The sequence below is a fragment of the Saccopteryx leptura genome, chromosome 4, assembly GCF_036850995.1.
Source record: "Saccopteryx leptura isolate mSacLep1 chromosome 4, mSacLep1_pri_phased_curated, whole genome shotgun sequence".
In the NCBI taxonomy this organism is placed as follows: Eukaryota; Metazoa; Chordata; class Mammalia; order Chiroptera; family Emballonuridae; genus Saccopteryx; species Saccopteryx leptura.
Genome location: NC_089506.1, coordinates 72,502,792 through 72,521,435, shown reverse-complemented (window position 1 = coordinate 72,521,435; position 18,644 = coordinate 72,502,792). Strand labels below are relative to the sequence as shown.

At 37.3% G+C, this 18,644-nt stretch overlaps 1 protein-coding gene across 16 annotated transcripts in view; it reads right to left on the bottom strand.

The window, feature by feature from the left end:
* The window catches only part of MYCBP2 (MYC binding protein 2), a 334,178-nt gene that overhangs the window by 95,961 nt on the left and 219,573 nt on the right, over positions 1-18,644 (bottom strand). For all 16 annotated transcript variants that reach the window (XM_066380737.1, XM_066380743.1, XM_066380736.1 and 13 more), the window contains 3 exons: positions 10,559-10,774; positions 5,294-5,349; positions 2,007-2,122 (listed from right to left, as the gene is read on the bottom strand). In XM_066380737.1, coding sequence (XP_066236834.1) covers positions 2,007-2,122; positions 5,294-5,349; positions 10,559-10,774 — 388 coding nt within the window. The remainder of the gene's footprint in view (positions 1-2,006; positions 2,123-5,293; positions 5,350-10,558; positions 10,775-18,644) is intronic.

The following is an 18,644-nucleotide window of genomic DNA, read 5'->3' as shown; positions in this document are numbered from 1 at the left end:
AAGCTTTATGGATATGTTGAAATAAAGGCTAGTGTAGCAAAGGCTGAGGATAAGGGTCTCTGGAATGACATAAATTTGAGGTATCAGATTTTATACAGTTACATTAATGTATATTCCATACAGTTACATCAATGGAAAGTACCTTTCTATCTTCACTATAAAAACAAACTACTTACATCAGTTTCCCAAAGGCTATTCTGGTGGAATGGTAATCAGGATTACTTTTATCTCTACCCTGTCTCCCTCTCCGCCCCCATGTAAGGGTTTCATGTAAGGATTAAAAAAGTTAGACAATTTTTTGTGTATGACACAGAAAGAGAAGGACAGACAGACAGGAGATAGATGAGAAGCATCAATTCTTTGTTGTGGCACTTTAATTGTTCACTGATTGCTTTCTCATATGTGCCTTAACGGGGGGGGGGGGGGGGGGGTTGCTACAACAGACCGAGTAACTACTTGCTCAAGCCAGCAACCTTGGGCTCAAGCTGGTGAGTCTGCTCAAACCAGATGAGCAGATGAGTTTGTGCTCGAGCCAGTGACCTAGGGGTTTCGAACCTGGTTCCTCCGAGTCCCAGTCTGACCCTCTATCCACTATGCCACTGCCTGGTGAGGCTAGACAAGATTATTTTATAAAAATTTTATTAAATTTATTGAGGTAACATTGGTTAATAAAATTATACAGGTTTCAAGTGTGCAATTTATAACATCATTTATATAGTATAGTGATTTTCAACTTTTTTCATCTTATGGCACAAATAAACTACCAAAATTATGTAACACATCAAAAAATATATTCTATTTTTTCCCAATGTCAAAAAATGTATAATTTTATTCATTTACACTGGATGGCTATTGTGTGTTTGCTATTGTCATTTTTTTGACAATCTAATAGTCAGGTATTACATGTTCTAAAAATTGTTGTGGCACACTGGTTGAGAATTGCTGGTAGAGTATATTGTGTTTACCATCCAAAGTCAAGTCTCCTTCCATCACCATATATTTTGGCCCTCTTCTAATTCCCCCCGCCTCTTTTCTCTCTGAAATCATATGGTTCTTAACTTTTCCCATCTGAGACAAGATTCTCTATGTTAGAATTTCTTGGAATCCCTAATATGTTAATGTAAATTGTATAAATGTATAAGATGAGACTATAATGTATAAGGTTTTCTCAATATACCTGATCACAGAAACCCTTTTACTTGAGTAGCATTAGGAAAGATAGTGTCACAAAAAATTCATATTTATTAAGATTTTTCTTTTCTTTTTTTTTAATAATTTTATTTTTTTAATGGGGCGACATCAATAAATCAGGATACATATATTCAAAGATAACATATCCAGGTTATCTTGTCATTCAATTGTTGCATACCCATCACCCAAAGTCAGATTGTCCTCTGTCACCTTCTATTTAGTTTTCTTTGTGCCCCTCCCCCTCCCCCTTTCCCTCTCCCCCCTCCCCCCAAGATTTTTCTTGTTCTACTGTTGTCCTATTATATAGATAGTTTAAAAATAAAGATTAATGGCCAAAGTAAAAGCAATGTACTTTTCCACATTAGTGGTGAATAAAGAAAATTCATTCATTCAACAAGTATTTATTAGGCAGCCACTATGTACCACTGAGCTAGATTAGGAGATCCAAAGATGAATAAGATGGCCTCTGTTCACAGTCAGGAAAGTACAACTGATGTGCCATGAGGAGAAGACAAGGTACACCCACAGGTATGTAACAGCATGCAGGAGATCATACCTAACCAGCCAGTCACATTAGGGCAGGGAGGGGAAAGGAGGGAAGGAGTCATGAGGGTTAGTTATAATGACCATAAATTAATACAAAATTTTAAGACTTTATAAATGTACTAATTCAGTAGTTACTATAATGGAGAAAATGAAGCCCAAATAAGTTATAAAACCATCCATGTTTATGATACAAGGTAAAGCAAACTAGAATGGAAAGATGATTTTGATTCTACTTCTTTATATTAAGTAACTCATAACTTTAAAAATACCTATTTCAATGCCATCAATGGTAACATGAATAGTGTAGAGTCCAATAGCCCCTGGAGTCCAATTTGCACAATAAGTGCCATCATTATTGACACGGATCAGCATATTCTCACTGGGTCTGAAAAGAAATAAAATTAATATTGAAAAATTTACTTTTGGTTAAACAGCTGACAAAATCATTAACATATAACAGCAAACATTTACAGCAATTTCTGATTGAATTATTCAATGAAAGATAATCCTACTGTCCTCCCATAGTATGTTTTCCTACTCTCCAAATAAATGATTTTCATCTTTTCTTCCTCACTTCAAATCTCCATTACTTCTCTCCCCACTCTGTTGATCATATCACTTTCTTCAGTGAGAAAAGAGATACAACAGCAAAGTTGCAATCAGATTAAAAAACCTACTTTCTACCTTCTCTCCTATTACAATGAAAGAAGTGTCCTAGAACTTATTTAAAGTCAGCCCCTCATTTGTGCTGAGAATCTCATTCCTTCAGAATTCCCAGGCTACAGTTACCTTGCTCTCTCTCATTCATTGTCAATGTCTCTCACTTTACTGGATCATTTCTATTTCCATTTCACTTCTATAAAAACAAATCTCAGACTCCTCTCATCTTAATCACCTCCGACAGATATTCCAGCTCTTTCAATTAAAGTCTCACATCTCTTTTCCCATTTGTATCAAAATTTACCTAAAAAATTGTCTATAGTCACCATTTCCATTTCCTCATTTCTAATTCTCTTCCATAACTTACCCTTAGTAGGGTTTTGTTTCCAACACTTTATTGCAATTTCTTATCAAAGTCATCACCACATCACCAAATTTAATGGTTGTTTCTTCAGCTTCAGCAATCTCTCGGTAACACCTGAAAGCTGACAATTCCTGTTTTCTTGAAATGCCTTCTATTGCTTCTGCAACAGTCTCTTGACTTGCCTCTCCTCTCACTAGCCACGCCCTCTCAGTGTTTTGTTGGCTCTACTTCTTTGATCACTTTTTAAATAAAGAACAACCCAGGATTTGGTTCTAGGGTTTCTTTTATCTTTGAATAGCATCTCTCTAGTTCCGTGATGGCTAACCTTTTTTTAAAAACAGCCCACTTTTGCCGTGCTGGTCAACCTGGTCCCTCCTGCCCACTAGTGGGCGTTCCAGCTTTCATCGTGGGCCAATCGCGGTGAGTTTGGTTGTTCCGCTACCACCCACCAAGGTAACTGGAAATATCACTACTGACTGAGAGGCACCTTGGCATCTCAGCTACAATATATCCAAAGAACTCTTATTCCCCCCTCACCCCACCCACCACCCAGTAAAACAAAATGGGAAAAATAAAGGCTTCTTAATTTCTCAGGCTTTTGATTCTTGTAAAAATCATAATTTATGTCTGGGAGTCAATCTGTAATGATACTTTCTGTCACAATTACTACATTGTAGTGGGAAAGAAGCCATAGACAACATATAAACTCATGAACAAGGCTGTGTTCTAATACAACTTTACTTACAAAAACAGGCCCAAAGTGGTGTGCAGGCCAAAGTTGGCCAATCCCTAAACTGTAATATACACTATACTAATGCTGATGCTGAAGAAATCCACAATTATTCTTGATCTTTCCTTCACCTCCTATTTCTATTCTAGCAGCAAAGGTTGTTGGCTCTACCTTCTAATTATACCACAAACTCATCCACTTCTTCATTTCCACTGCCAACTCTATTCTACTTCTAGTTCAAGCTACTTAATGGTCAAACTAATTTCTCTGTTCTCACTCTTGATCCCCTATAACTCATTCTCTAGAGAGTAGCAAAAATGGTATTTCAAAATATAAGTAAGATTATTATCACTCCCCTGCTTAAAACTCTCCAAATAAGTTCATTTGAAAATACAAACTGCTTAAAAATAGCCTACCAGTCTCTTTATACTGTGGCCATTATATAGTTCTCTGTTGTCATCTTCGATCCTTTCTGTTCTTGCTCACTATTCTCTAGTCCACTAGCTTTCTGTTCCTCAGACAAATTTAAAGCTCCATCCACACCAGATTTTCTCTGCCTAGAATAAACTTTCTCCAACCACATCACTATCATGTAACCTTATTTATTATTACCATTTTGTTTATTTATTTCTAGTCTGTTTCTCTACAGGAATATAAATGCTATGAGAAGCAGCACCTTGTCTATCTGATTTATAAACTAGGCCAGAACCTCTATCAGTATGTTCTAGAGAAGATGCTCAATACTACTGAACAAATAAATGTATTTACTTAAATAAAAAACTATCTTAATTAACTTTAAAATACCCATTGCATATGAAAACCTACTTACTGAAAAATGGCCAATTTATTCTTATTTAACATGCTGTACAACTATACAGTTCACATTTATTTTATAAAAATTATATACTTCTACATGTATAGAGAAACAAAATTCTATTTCCCTATTTATAGACAAAGATATATTAAAAATTGACTATTGACAAAAACTCTCTAAACTATGCATTAAAACTCTACTTTGCATACATATCCAAAAAGTCATAGTAACCTATTAATTTCTACTAAGTAATGTGATATATGATACAATAAAATGTAAGTAATTATGTTTTTTCAGATTTACTTTGGAGCTTTTACTAAATTCTATGAAGGTGGTCTTTCTAAACTATAATCCACCTAAATTTTTTTTCCTGGCATCTACTTAAAAATTTCTTCCCCAGCACGCCCAGGATGGGCAGAACATCGCCCCCTGGTGAGCAGAGTGTCGCCCCATGGTGGGCGTGCCGGGTGGATCCCGGTCGGGCGCATGCGGGAGTCTGTCTGACTGTCTCTCCCTGTTTCCAGCTTCAGAAAAATGAAAAAAAAAAAAAAAAAAAATTTCTTCCCCAGCAAAAAAATAGTAAGTAAAAAAAGTTGCTTAAATCTTGATTTAACAGAATTACTCAGGGGCTGAAAAATTAAGACCTCATAATCAAAAATATACTGAAATCACTCTGCAGCTCATTAGATGGAGAGAAGGAAAGAAAAACAGAAAAAAAAAAAACTAGCCCTAAACAAGCCAAATAATCTGTTTTAGATATTATTCTTTCTGTATTACCTTAATATTATGTAACACATTGAAAGTACTATAGCTGAATTATATATGCAATTCTATACATTATAAAAACTGTATTATATCTCTGCTGAAAATTAAAAAAAATACTATAAAATATTTATTTAAGGAAAATAAAGTTAAAATGCAGGATAATTTTGACTGTAAGCAGTTGATAACACATTCTTTGGCTACACACTGAAGAAAGCATCCTTACCTCTTAGGAGTTGGTGATGCAAAACGTAGTTCCTCAAATGAGTAATTTTCATAAACCTTTAAGAAAGAGACCAGTAAGAATCACAAAATCATTAGAAACATTCTTGATTAATTCAAGGACAGACCATTCAATAAATGGTGCTGAGATAAATGTTTATCTGTATTTTATTTTTATTTTTAAAATTATTTATTTATTTGAGAGAGAGAGAGACAGGAACATAAATCTATTCCTGTATGTGCACTGACCGGGAATCGAACTGGCAACCTCTGCACTTTAGGACGATGCTCTAACCAACTGAGCCATCCGGCCAGGGCTGTTTATCAGTATTTTAAAATATGCAGCTACATCACACAATTTACAAAAAAAAAATTCTAGGTGTGTTAAAAACCCAAATGGGCAAAGATAAGCCTTCACCTGGGAGAAATGAATTTGTAATTCACATAACCGAGATGGAATATACTAGCATATCATTAATAAATCAATACAAGAGAGAAACAATACAATAGAAAAGTGATTAAAGACAAGTCAGTGAAGAAAATCAATGTGATAGGCCAATAAACATTTTAAGAAGTTACTCTATTAGATAGGGAATCAAAGAAATGCAAACTAAAACAGCAAAATAATTATATTACAGTTATCAAATTGTGTTAGTAAGAACCAATTGCTAATGAGAATCTTAAGTACCTAGCACTTTGATACAATACTGGTGGGGAGTGTAAGTTTTGGTTATATTTAATAAGCTGAAGACAGCTATGTCCTACAATCCAGCAATTCTACTTCAAGATATGTATCCTAGAGAAAAAAAAAATGGTTGCTCACATACAAAAGGAAACATAAAGATGTTTAGTTCAGTACAGTTTATAATAGTGGAAAAAACTAGAAACAACTTAAATGCCCAAAACAGGAGACAGGACAATGATGAAACAGTTATACAGTGAAATAGTTACTTACTTACTTAATTAATTATTTTTTTTACAGAGACAGAGAGAGAGAGGGATAGATAGGAACAGACAGACAGGAACGGAGAGAGATGAGAAGCATCAATCATTTTTTCGTTGCAACACCTTAGTTGTTCATTGATTGCTTTCTCATATGTGCCTTGACTGCAGACCGAGTGGGGCCTTCAGCAGACCGAATGACCCCTTGCTCGAGCCAGCGACCTTGGGTCCAAGCTGGTGAGCTTTGCTCAAACCAGATGAGCCCACGCTCAAGCTGGTGACCTCAGGGGTCTCAAACCTGGGTCTTCCACATCCCAGTCTGATGCTCTATCCACTGTGCCACCGCCTGGTCAGGCTTGAAATACTTAAAGACTTAACTGTACTTAGTAGAGAAAAGCATCCCCACACAGCTCACAAGCCCCATTTTTTCCCCACCCTGTCTATTCTCAAAAGTGGTTTAGAAATAATATACCTGTCTTTACCTACTACAAAGTTAAATGAGAAAAATGTAACTTAAGATTAAGTCTAGCAAGATTACAATGGTGTTAACAGTAGAAAAACACAGGCTTACAGATCTTGAGTTTTCTACTTCCACTTTCCTTCAAATACATAGTATTATTTAATAATGGCTATATTATGATTAGAAATTATAATAAATATAGCATTATAATGAAATCACATTTCATTTTTTAATCCTTCACAAAATTTGTCTCACTATTGGATAGCACATAGTACCTGTGAATGGTTAATATAAGAAAACCCTCTCTCCTAGAACATGAATTCGTATCCTAAAAAGACAGGGGAGTTGTATTCTATAAATGCTTTAATCCTGGGCTACTCAGAACATGTTTGAAATATTACATTCAGTTCTTTTTTTTTTTAAGATTTTATTTATTCATTATAGAGAGGGGAGAGAGAGAGAGAGAGAGAGAGAGAGAGAACAGGGGGGGAGGAGCAGAAAGCATCAACTCCCATATGTGCCTTGACCAGGCAAGCCCAGGGTTTAGAATCAGCAACCTCAGCGTTTCCAGGTTGACACTTTATCCACTGCGCCACCACAGGTCAGGCTGCATTCAGTTCTTGTAACTAGATTTTCAAAAGAAATTATACAAATGGAAGCATGTTTACAGGAAACTAAAAGAATGATTATGGAGTTAAGGAGATCAGAAATTAAATCTCTTAAATAAAAAGTGAAATACAGGCCCTGGCCAGTTGGCTCAGTGGTAGAGCGTCGGCCTGGCGTGCAGGAGTCCTGGGTTCGATTCCTGGCCAGGGCACATAGGAGAAGCGCCCATCTGCTTCTCCACCCCTCCCCCTCTCCTTCCTCTCTGTCTCTCTCTTCCCCTCCCACAGCCGAGGCTCCACTGGAGCAGATGGCCCGGGCGCTGAGGATGGCTCCATGGCCTCTGCCTCAGGCATAGAATGGCTCTGGTCACAGCAGAGCAGCACCCTGGAGGGGCAGAGCATCGCCCCCTGGTGGGCGTGCCGGGTGGATCCCAGTCAGGCGCATGCAGGAGTCTGTCTGCCTCCCATTTCCAACTTCAGAAAAATACAAAAAAAAGTGAAATACATGAGAATGTTTAGCTTTGAATTCTTTAATAGTCAATGAACAATTCATCCTAAATGTCCAGCTTTTCATTTCCTCCATTTTCTCATTGTCAATACTCTTAAATGTAAATTTATTTCAACTACTCATATCAAAAGTCACAGACCTGTCATCTTACTCAGAATTATCAAAATGCAATGCCTGCTCAGTTTTCTGCTTTAATAACCTCTACTATATCAATTTTTTTTTTTTTTTTTACAGGGACAGAGAGTGAGTCAGATAGAGGGATAGATAGGGAGGGACAGACAGGAATGGAGAGAGATGAGAAGCATCAATCATCAGTTTTCGTTGCAACACCATAGTTGTTCATTGATTGCCCTGTCATATGTGCCATGACCGCGGGCCTTCAGCAGACTGAGTAACCCCTTGCTCGAGCCAGCGACCTTCGGTCCATGCTAGTAAGCTTTTTTGCTCAAGCTAGATGAACCCGCACTCAAGCTGGCAACCCCAGGGTCTCGAACCTGGGTCCTTCTGCATCCCAGTCCGATGCTCCATCCACTGCGCCACCGCCTGGTCAGGCTACTATATCAATTTTTAGATTTCGAGTCCTTCTCACTCACTGCATTTTCTCTCTCAAAATCTTCATCCATCTTCTTTTCCAAATTACCAAATGCTCAATTCCCTTCTTCCACTATTCATCTGTTAAACTAGGTGGCGATATTCTATGCTGAATCAATCCAAACGATTATCTTACCCATATTCATATGACTCATACTGCACTGTGTGATCTTCAATTTCAACTGATTCTTCAAGGACATCTGAAAAATCTTTCTAATCAGTTCTCTTTAATTCTCTATAATGACTGTTTCACTTTTACCCGTTTCAAAATCTTCACCGTAAGATTATGTCTCTCTCCAATGTAAAGATACAATTATTATTGTAAGTAATTCTGTCAGCTATACAACCTACAGACTTACTAGCATCTGTAATAATTACTTTCTTTTCCCTTTCTTGGTAGAGGAATAGAGGCCATAACTCCTCCTATTTAAGGGTAATTTCTCTTCCTGAACTCTAGGTATTATTTTTATGTCTCAGATTATCTTCATGGGTTTTTTTCCTTTCAACTGTCTCCTTACCAGTATTAAAACACATAAGTCTTTCTATATTCGATCCCCAATGCAAAAATTTTTATTCAATTCCATTTCCTCTTTATAACCAAACATCTTGAAAGACTATACTCATTTTGTCTTTAGCTACTTTTACTTCTTCTTCATCTACCCACCATGCCTCTAACACTGCTATTGCCGAGACCACTGATGAATTCATTGTTGCTAGATCCTTTTCAAAACTTCACTTCTGTAGGATAATATTGTTAACCCTTCTCAAACTGCTTTCCTTGACTTACAAGACATGCCATATGTAGCTGGGGAAAGCAGTTAGGAAAATTAAATCTGGAGTCAGACTCCCAGCTTTAGATAAGTTACCTGACCTCTCCGTACTTCAGTTTCCACATATGTAAAATGGGAATAAACACAGAATATATGTTGTGGTGGTGAGGATTAAATGAGTTTCTATATGTAAAGTGGTGGTAAAAATGCCAACAGTAAACACTGCTCCTAGTTTATGCCTCACCTCTTTGGCTGGTATTCTTATTAGTATTGGTGTATATTTTTTATTTTTTCCTTTTCATCTCCTTTCTTTTTCTTATTCATCTTGTAAATCTGTCTATCTCAAAGTTGAGGTTTTGAACTTGAATCACTCTATATATTTGTTTTATATGTAAATTCTTGAATTGCTCCCTAGATCTATGAATCTAAATCTTTGGGTGACTGAAAGATCTTCTTTTAAAATAAGTGCTTCAGGTAATTCTGATATAAACATGTTTGTTTTCTTAAATTAATTAGTTAATTGTTTATGTATTTGATGTAGACAAGAATTTGAGAATTACTGATAATGGTTTTCTCAGGATCCTGTATGGAACTTTTCTTTTCACTCATGAAAGTAGATATGTATCTTCATGAGCAATCCAAGTGCTAATTATTCTGAACCTCTTTTCTTGAGGTCAGACTGTGATCATTTCAGGTTTGTAATCACATTTCCATATCTCTCTCTCTCTCTCTCTCTCTCTCTCTCTCTTCATATGGCTAGTTCAGAGACAACTAAACTCACTATATCCCCAACTGTTATCTTCCTCAACCAAAAGCTGCCCCTCTTCCAACATTATCAATCTCACTACTGAAGTTCAAATGTAAATTTTTTTACTCCCTATCTCTCTCTCTCTTTTTACCTCATCCCATTATCCATCAAGTTCTAGTGAGCCTAAATATCTCTTGAATCTATTTTGACAACTCTGTAGTCCACAGGTCAGCATATCTTATCAGCGACTTTCAACAGGCATGCTGCACCACACTGCTGTGCCGCAAGAATTCTGAAAACATTGACACCTGGCATTTACAGTTAGGGGTACTAACTGCTCTTCCCTTAGAAACTGTCAAATAAAAAGACAAATAAAAAAATGACAACAGCCAACACAACAACAGCCATCTGGTGTGAATGAATCAAAATTACACTTATTTTTTTTTTGTCCGATCAGCAGAAAAGATAACATTTTTTGGTGTGTGACAGAATTTTAGTAATTAGTTTATTTGTGCCATGTGATAAAAAAGATAAAACATCGCTACTGTAGACATATAATTTATGTCTGATTTTGAGTGACTAAATTGTTTGTTAAATGAATAAATGGTGAAAAATAAAATTTTTCAGATAAGTAAAATAAATTACCTTCATCATTGTTATGGCAATATATCGAGCCTCCTTCACTATCATTGGTTCATACGAAACATCCAGCTTTGGTGATGCCAGTCCACCAAAAGTCATGTCAGTGTTAGAAGATACAGCAGTTATGGAAGGACTGCCAGGAATCCTTTGAGGTTTCTTTACTTGTTCTTGTTGTACAGATGGTTTCTTCTGAGAAACAGGAACAGCTTTCACTTCCACCTATCCATGATTATTCAAGAAACCAAATATTACTATTATATAATTGTGACACATGAAAAGAAGCAATTTACAATTACTGACTTAAAATTCTATAAATATTGTTATGATTGTTCCACCTTGAACATTCCCCTTAAATGCTTAAATAATAGTGCCAGAATAACCTTGATATAGATCAATAATATAGATCCTGAACAAAGTATAAAAGAGAGGCCTTTGTTTTTTTGAATAATCATAAATATTAAAACATAAAATAAAAATAAATGCTACCGCTAATATAGTACAACAAAGGATTAAATAACAGAATGAATCTGCACTGAATTCTTAAAGGAACTAACAAATTATTCTATCTGGTAATTCAAGTATAAATATTTTCCCACAATCTCCACATACTTTGAAGTGTTAATATCAATTTTAACTGTACTATTCTACAGAAGACATCTTAATTAAAACAACAAACAAATCTTATATTTAAAAGCCTAAAGATGTTCATTTATTCTAGTGCAGAAAGAATAATTTTGGATATCTCTGTCACCAACATAAGCTATTTGAAAAGCAATCTAATTAAACTTTAAAACTCAACCTCTTTAGTAAAATGAGGCTATCTTTCATCTACTTCACTGTAAAGATGCAAAGAACAGATCTATGGATTCTGGTCAAGAGGGCAATGTAGATAAATGCAGTACTTGCATCCTCCCACAACCGCATGAAAATTACAACTGAACTACAGATCCATCATTCAAAACCGCCTGAAATCTAGCTGAACAGAAGTTCTATAACTAAGGATATAGGAAAGCCACAACAGACTGATAGTGAAGTGTGGAAAAGAAAGGATCTTAACATGAATAATTTTTGGCAAAAATTTACTTTCTCTAAGACAAAGAATTTTAGCAGAAATAATTTTTTCTGGAAATAAGTTACTCCTTGTTCTTGGCCTTGAGTCTGGTTTCCCAGACTGTGGCCTTGGACTAGCTTTGAAATAGCAGGTGTTCTCAGAATGTTTCTCCCTGAATTAACTTTACAGATAAACATTGCAATAAAGCTTGTTTCACTGCTTTGTCGTACTGCTATGCTTTCTCCACCTCCCCATTCCTCAATCAGTATGTAAGTAATTCTTCCTATAAAACTTAACTCCAAACTGCAGTTGGGGCCGCATTGATTTGAACAACTTGGGTTTCCATGTAGTCCAAGTAGCCGGCTAATTAAAGACTCCTGATTTCTTAATTTGGCTAATTGATTGTGTGGCAAGACGTTTGTTTCTTGCTGTTCCGATGTAACAATAGGAGGGGTGGAGACACAGAAAGCTCTCCCACCACACCCCTGTGTGGCAGTTAAAAATCAGGAAGGGCTATCTTTCTTGGCTGTTGAGGTCCCCTCTAAGGAGCAAGGGGTCCCAGTACCAAGAAAAGAAATTCAAGTTTTATTAATTCATTGTCTATTTAATAATTTCCAAATATGTAAAATTTTATTTACAAGTATTTTCCCAAAATTCAAGTTTTAAAGTGGAAATCTAACCTCAAACCATATCTATTCATAATGCATTTTGATTAAGTAGTTGCATAAAAGTTTTTTAGGGAGTGATGTCAGAGAAATGGCGCCGTAATAAGCGATACCGATAAATCTCCCCAAAAATTCAACAAGATCTTCAACCAGAGACAGAAAAATCTATCCTGGGAGCCTCCAGAAGTTCCACACTAAACATGAAGGTATGATCGAGCGAAAAATTGACTACATATATAATCAACCCCGAAGGAAATAAGACGGAGGAAGAAACACTCCGCCTTTCTCACTAACCTAAATAAGGGCTGTTTTCACTGGGAACTAGAGTATAGGAACTAAGGGGGGCATAGGGTGTGAATAGTACCAGGCTGTGGCACAAACGTCCAAACCAGGCTGTGGCACGGACATCCAAGCAGAGGAAAAACTGTGCTTGTGGCAACCCAGTCAACACAAGCTAACGCTCGCGCCAAACCCAGACAAAGGAAAACAAGTGAACAGCCATCCGCCCTGATCTCCTGGTCGGTGTGCACAGTGTGCAAAAGACTCCTCCTAGAGCCCTGGGAGTGGGCGCCCGTGTTACCGGACAGAGGGGCAGAGTCAGAGGCCTTTGTGTGGGTCGAAACCAGAGTCTCAGGGTCGTCCCTGTGCCCTGAAAAGTGGCGCACGAGGAGTGAGTGGGAGCGAAATTCCCTATGCTCAAATTTTTCCGTGCAGGCGGAGTGCCTCACCCAGAGTGAGAGGCAGCCGGCCTGATATCCTGGTCGGCGAGTGCGGGTAGTGGGTGAGAGATTCCCCTGGGAGTGGGTGCCCGTGTTACCGGACAGAGGGACAGAGTCAGAGGCCTTTCTGTGGGCCGAATCTGGAGTCTCAGGGGTTGCCCCTGTGCCCTGAAAAAGCAGCGCACGGGGAAGGAGCCGGGAGCAAAATTCCCAACGCTGGAACTTCTCCTGGTGGGCAGGGCACATCACTCAGGGCGAGAGGCAGCCAACGAGGCAGCCGGCCCGATATCCTGGTTGGCGAGCTCAGATAGTGGGCGAGAGATTCTCCCGGGAGTGGGCACCTGTGTTCCCGGACAGAGGGGCAGAGTCAGAGGCCTTTGCGTGGGCTGTAACCAGAGTCTCAGTGTCACTGACCCTGTGCCCTGAAAAGCAGGTTACGAAAGTGAGATTCCCTACGCTTGAACTTCTCCAGGCGGGAAGAGTGCCTCACCCAGCCATATAAGCTAACAGACCCGTGAAGGATTAGCTTAACCCACAGTCTGCTCGCCTCCCAACTGACCTATGCGACCCTAACTGACAAGATCTCTCTCAGGTCAGCAATCTAAGACAAGAGGGGAGATATTTTTTAGTACCTCTTGTTATGCTATGCACATAGGGGAGGGGGCAACCTCTGATTGGCAGAGCTTGCATACTCAGGGCTATATGTTAAAAAGAGGGATTTGGCAGCTTGTAAGTCCTCCTGCTTTGCAAACAGCGACAAGGGCATCTTCTACCCAGCCAAAACAAGTTACAAAGTGCCAAAAGCCTGGGGAAAGGGGTCCCACAGAGTGCTGAGGCATTCGGGATGTGCCTAGAGGCACATAGAAAGGCACCATGAAAACAATCGGCTCCCAGCCCTGCCTGATTATGCTAGTGGCTCTGACTGACTGAGCCTTACCCAGAGCCCTGTGCTGAGTGGGAAGAGAGTGGGGATTTGCCAGCTCTTTGAGCTTCTTACTCCCCAGGCAGAGGCAGCAGCAACCCCATAGCGGGATCATCAGGCTGCTAATTCTGGAAGGAAAGACTAGGAGAGAGGCTCCAGGAACACAAACTCTCTCATTGTCGGAACCTGCAAATGCTAATGAGCCTCGACTGCTAACGAGACTGAAGCCCAATATAATGAGATCGCCACAGAGACTTATCAACTGCAAACCTCTACCTAAGCGTGCCACAGAGGCAGAACCCGGGGTACAGAGTCACCGACCAGGAAGAGGGAGAGAAAAGAAAAAGCAAGAAGATAACCTCTCAAAATCAAGAATAATCCACAGACTTTATAACCTATCCCATTTTATTATATTTGTTCGTTTGTTTCTCTTATCTTCTTGTCTTGATTATTTCCTTCCTTTTCCAATTTGGTCGTCTCTCTGCCTGTCTTACTCTCTCCTCTCCTTGAACTACACTACCCATAAGTGTTACATCTCTCATTATCTTTCCTTTCCTCTTCCTTTCTCTCTGTGAGGGTTGCACTCCAAAACCCTTAATTCTCTCTGTCTCTCTACTTTTGTTCTTTTATCTTCTCTTTGTATTTTCCTCTTTCTTTTTTTCTCCCTCTATATTAGTTTCTTCTTTCTCCTTTACTTTTCCTCTCATTCAATCCTCAATCATGAACAACTTATTTTATTTGGGACTCAATTTTTTCTTAGTGCTGTTTTGGGGGTTTCTTACTTTGCTTTTTTTAACTCATTAGCAGTGCTCCCAACTCTGGCTCTCCATTTTATCTAATTTTTGCTCCAATAAATAAAAAAGTAATTTTTTAATTTTTTCCCATTTTTCCTGTCTCCTTCTTATTCCTCTCATTATATCTCTTAGTTAACCATCACCTAAAAGCAAATCATTTTATTCTTGACCCAAATTTTTTCCTTTTTTGCATTTTGTGGGTCCATACACCCTTTTTTTTGCCCCTTTATCACTTCTCCCCAACGCAGGTCCTCAATTATAGGTAGTTGTGGTTCTATTTAGCACAATATAATTCACAGTTCACCACAAGATTGTCTCAAGAAGGAGCGGAGAGGGGAGGAGTGAAAAAAAAGGGGGGAGAAATAATAATTTTTTTATTTTTTTAACTTTTTATTCTTTATTAATTCTCATTAGTACTATCAACAAAACCACCCTCAGATGCCATTAAGGAAAAAGAAATCGAGTATCATGGATACAAAAGACAGAGAGGTAGCACAGATAGATGAGGAAAAATCTATGGAGAAAAATTTAATATATTGGAAACCTTGGAGCTAAATTACAGAGAATTTAAAACAGAAATCCTAAAAATACTCAGAGATATACAAGAAAACACAGAAAGGCAATTTAGGGAGCTCAGAAAACAACTCAATGAACACAAAGAATATATTACCAAGGAAATTGAAACTATAAAAACAAATCAAACTGAGATGAAAAACTCAATTCACAAGGTGAAAAATGAGGTAACAAGCTTAACTAATAGAACAGGTCAGATAGAAGGTAGGATTAGTGAAATAGAAGACAAGCAACTTGAGGCACAACAGAGAGAAAAAGAAAGAGACTCAAAAATAAAAAAAATGAGAAAGCCCTACAGGAATTGTCTGACTCCATCAAAAAGAATAACATAAGAATAATAGGTATATCAGAGGGAGAAGAGAGAGAAAATGGAATGGAGAACATATTCAAACAAATAATAGATGAAAACTTCCCAAGCCTGTGGAAAGAACTAAAGCCTCAAATTCAAGAAGCAAACAGAACTCTGAGTTTTCTTAACCCCAACAAACCTACTCCAAGGCACATCATAATGAAATTGGCACAAACCAATGACAAAGAAAAAATTCTCAAGGCAGCCAGGGAAAAGAAGAATACAATATATAAAGGAAGGCCCATTAGATTATCATCGGATTTCGAAACAGAAACTCTACAAGCTAGAAGAGAGTGGAACCCAATATTTAAAGTCCTCTCAGGAACTTCTAGCCATGAATACTATACCCATCAAAGCTATCCTTCAAATATGAAGGAGAAATAAAAACATTCACAGATACAGAGCAGATGATGGAATTTATCATCAGAAAACCCCCACTCCAGGAATTACTAAAGGGCGTTTTCCAACCAGATACAAAGAACAAAACAAAACCACAGGTAAAAGCTCCACCAAGAAAACAATAAAACCAAATTTAAACTGTGACAACAAAAACAAAAAAAAAGGGGGGGAGAGGATGAAAATTAACAGTAGCAAAGGACAATGGAGTACAGAAGTACTCACAAGATAGTGCATTACAATGAACAGGGTAAGAACCCTTTTCATTACATAATGGTAACCAACTTTGAAAAAACCACAACAGAAGCACATGATTTAAAAAAGATAGCAACAGAGGAAAGAAGTATGGAATACAACCAAACAAAAACAAAGGACAGAAAAACAAAAGAGAAGAATCAAACAAGACACAAAACTGACAGAAAGCAACGTATAAAATGGCAATACGGAACCCACACGTATTAATAAGTACACTAAATGTAAACAGATTAAACTCACCAATAAATTAAACTCAAAGAGTAGCAGAATGGATTAAAAAAGAAAATCCAACTGTATGCTGCCAACAAGAAATTCATCTAAGCAACAACGATAAAAACAAATTCAAAGTGAAAGGCTGGAAACAATACCCCAAGCAAATAACATCCAAAAAAAAGCAGGCATAGCAATACTCATATCTGATAATGCTGACTACAAGACAGCAAAAGTATTCAGAGATCAAAAAAGTCATTTCATAATGATTCAGGGGATGCTGAATCAAGAAGACATAACAATTCTTAATATATATGCACCAAACCAAGGAGAACCTAAATATATAAGACAGCTACTTATTGACCTTAAAAAAAAACTGACAAAAATACAATCATACTTGGAGACCTCAATACACCGCTGACGGCTCTAGATCGGTCATCCAAACAGAGAATCAATAAAGATATATTGGCTGTAAACAAAACACGAGAGCACCTGGATATGATAGACAGCTACAGCAGTGTTTTTCAACCAGTGTGCCGCAGCACACCAGTGTGCCGTGAGACATGGTCAGGTGTGAGTATAAATACATTTAGAAACTATATTATTAACTATATATATAATATGTACTGTGTTAGAGTGCCATTTTGGTAGGTGGTGTGCCCTAAGATTTTGTAAATGTAAAAAATATGCCGAGGCTCAAAAAAGGTTGAAAATCACTGATCTACAGGACATTTCATCCCTAAGTGACAGAGTATACATTTTCTCCAGTGTACAATACATGGATCATTCTCAAGAATTGACCATCTGTTGGGCCACAAAAACAACATCAGCAAATTCAGAAAAATCGAAGTTGTACCAAGCATAGTTTCTGATCATAAAGCCTTGAAACTAGAATTCAACTGCAAAAAAGAGGAAAAAAATCCCACAAAAATGTGGAAACTAAACAACATACTTTTAAAAAATGAATGGGTCAAAGAAGAAATAAGTGCAGAGATCAAAAGATATATACAGACTAATGAAAATGACAATACGACATATCAGAATCTATGGGATGCAGCAAAAGCAGTGATAAGAGGGAAGTTCATATCACTTCAGGCATTTATGAACAAACAAGAGAGAGCCCAAGTGAACCACTTAACTTCCCACCTTAAGGAACTAGAAAAAGAAGAACAAAGAAAACCCAAAACCAGCCGAAGAAAAGAGATAATAAAAATCAGAGCAGAAATAAATGAATTAGAGAACAGAAAAAATACAGAAAAAATTAATAGAACAAGGAACTGGTTCTTTGAAAAGATCAACAAAATTGACAAACCCTTGGCAAGACTTACCAAGGAAAAAAGAGAAAGAACTCATATAAACAAAATCCAAAATGAAAGAGGAGAAATCACCTACGGACACGCATAGACATACAAAGAATTATTGTAGAATACTATGAAAAACTTTATGCCACTAAACTCAACAACCTAGAAGAAATGGATAAATTCCTAGAACAATACAACCTTCTGACTGAGTCAAGAGAAGAATCAGAGAAGCCTAAACAGACCTATTAGTAGAGAAGTAATAGAAAAAAACCATCAAAAATCTCCCCAAAAATAAAAGTCCAGGCCCTGACGGCTATACCAGCGAATTTTATCAAACATTCAAAGAAGACTTGGTTCCTATTCTACTCAAAGTCTTCCAAAAAATTGAAGAAGAAGCAATACTTCCAAACACATTTTATGAGGCCAACATAACCCTCATACCAAAACCAGGCAAGGATGGCACAAGAAAAGAAAACTACAGACCAATATCTCTAATGAATACAGATGCTAAAATACTAAACAAAATACTAGCAAATCGAATACAACAACATATTAAAAAAATAATACATCATGATCAAGTGGGATTCATCCCAGAATCTCAAGGATGGTTCAACATACGTAAAAACGGTTAACGTAATACACCATATCAACAAAACAAAGAACAAATACCACACGATCTTATCAATAGACTCAGAAAAGGCTTTTGATAAAATACAACACAATTTTATGTTTAAGACTCTCAACAAAATGGGTATAGAAGGAAAATATCTCAACATGATAAAGGCCATATATGATAAACCATAAGCTAACATCATATTAAATGGCACAAAACTGAAGGCTTTCCCCCTTAAATC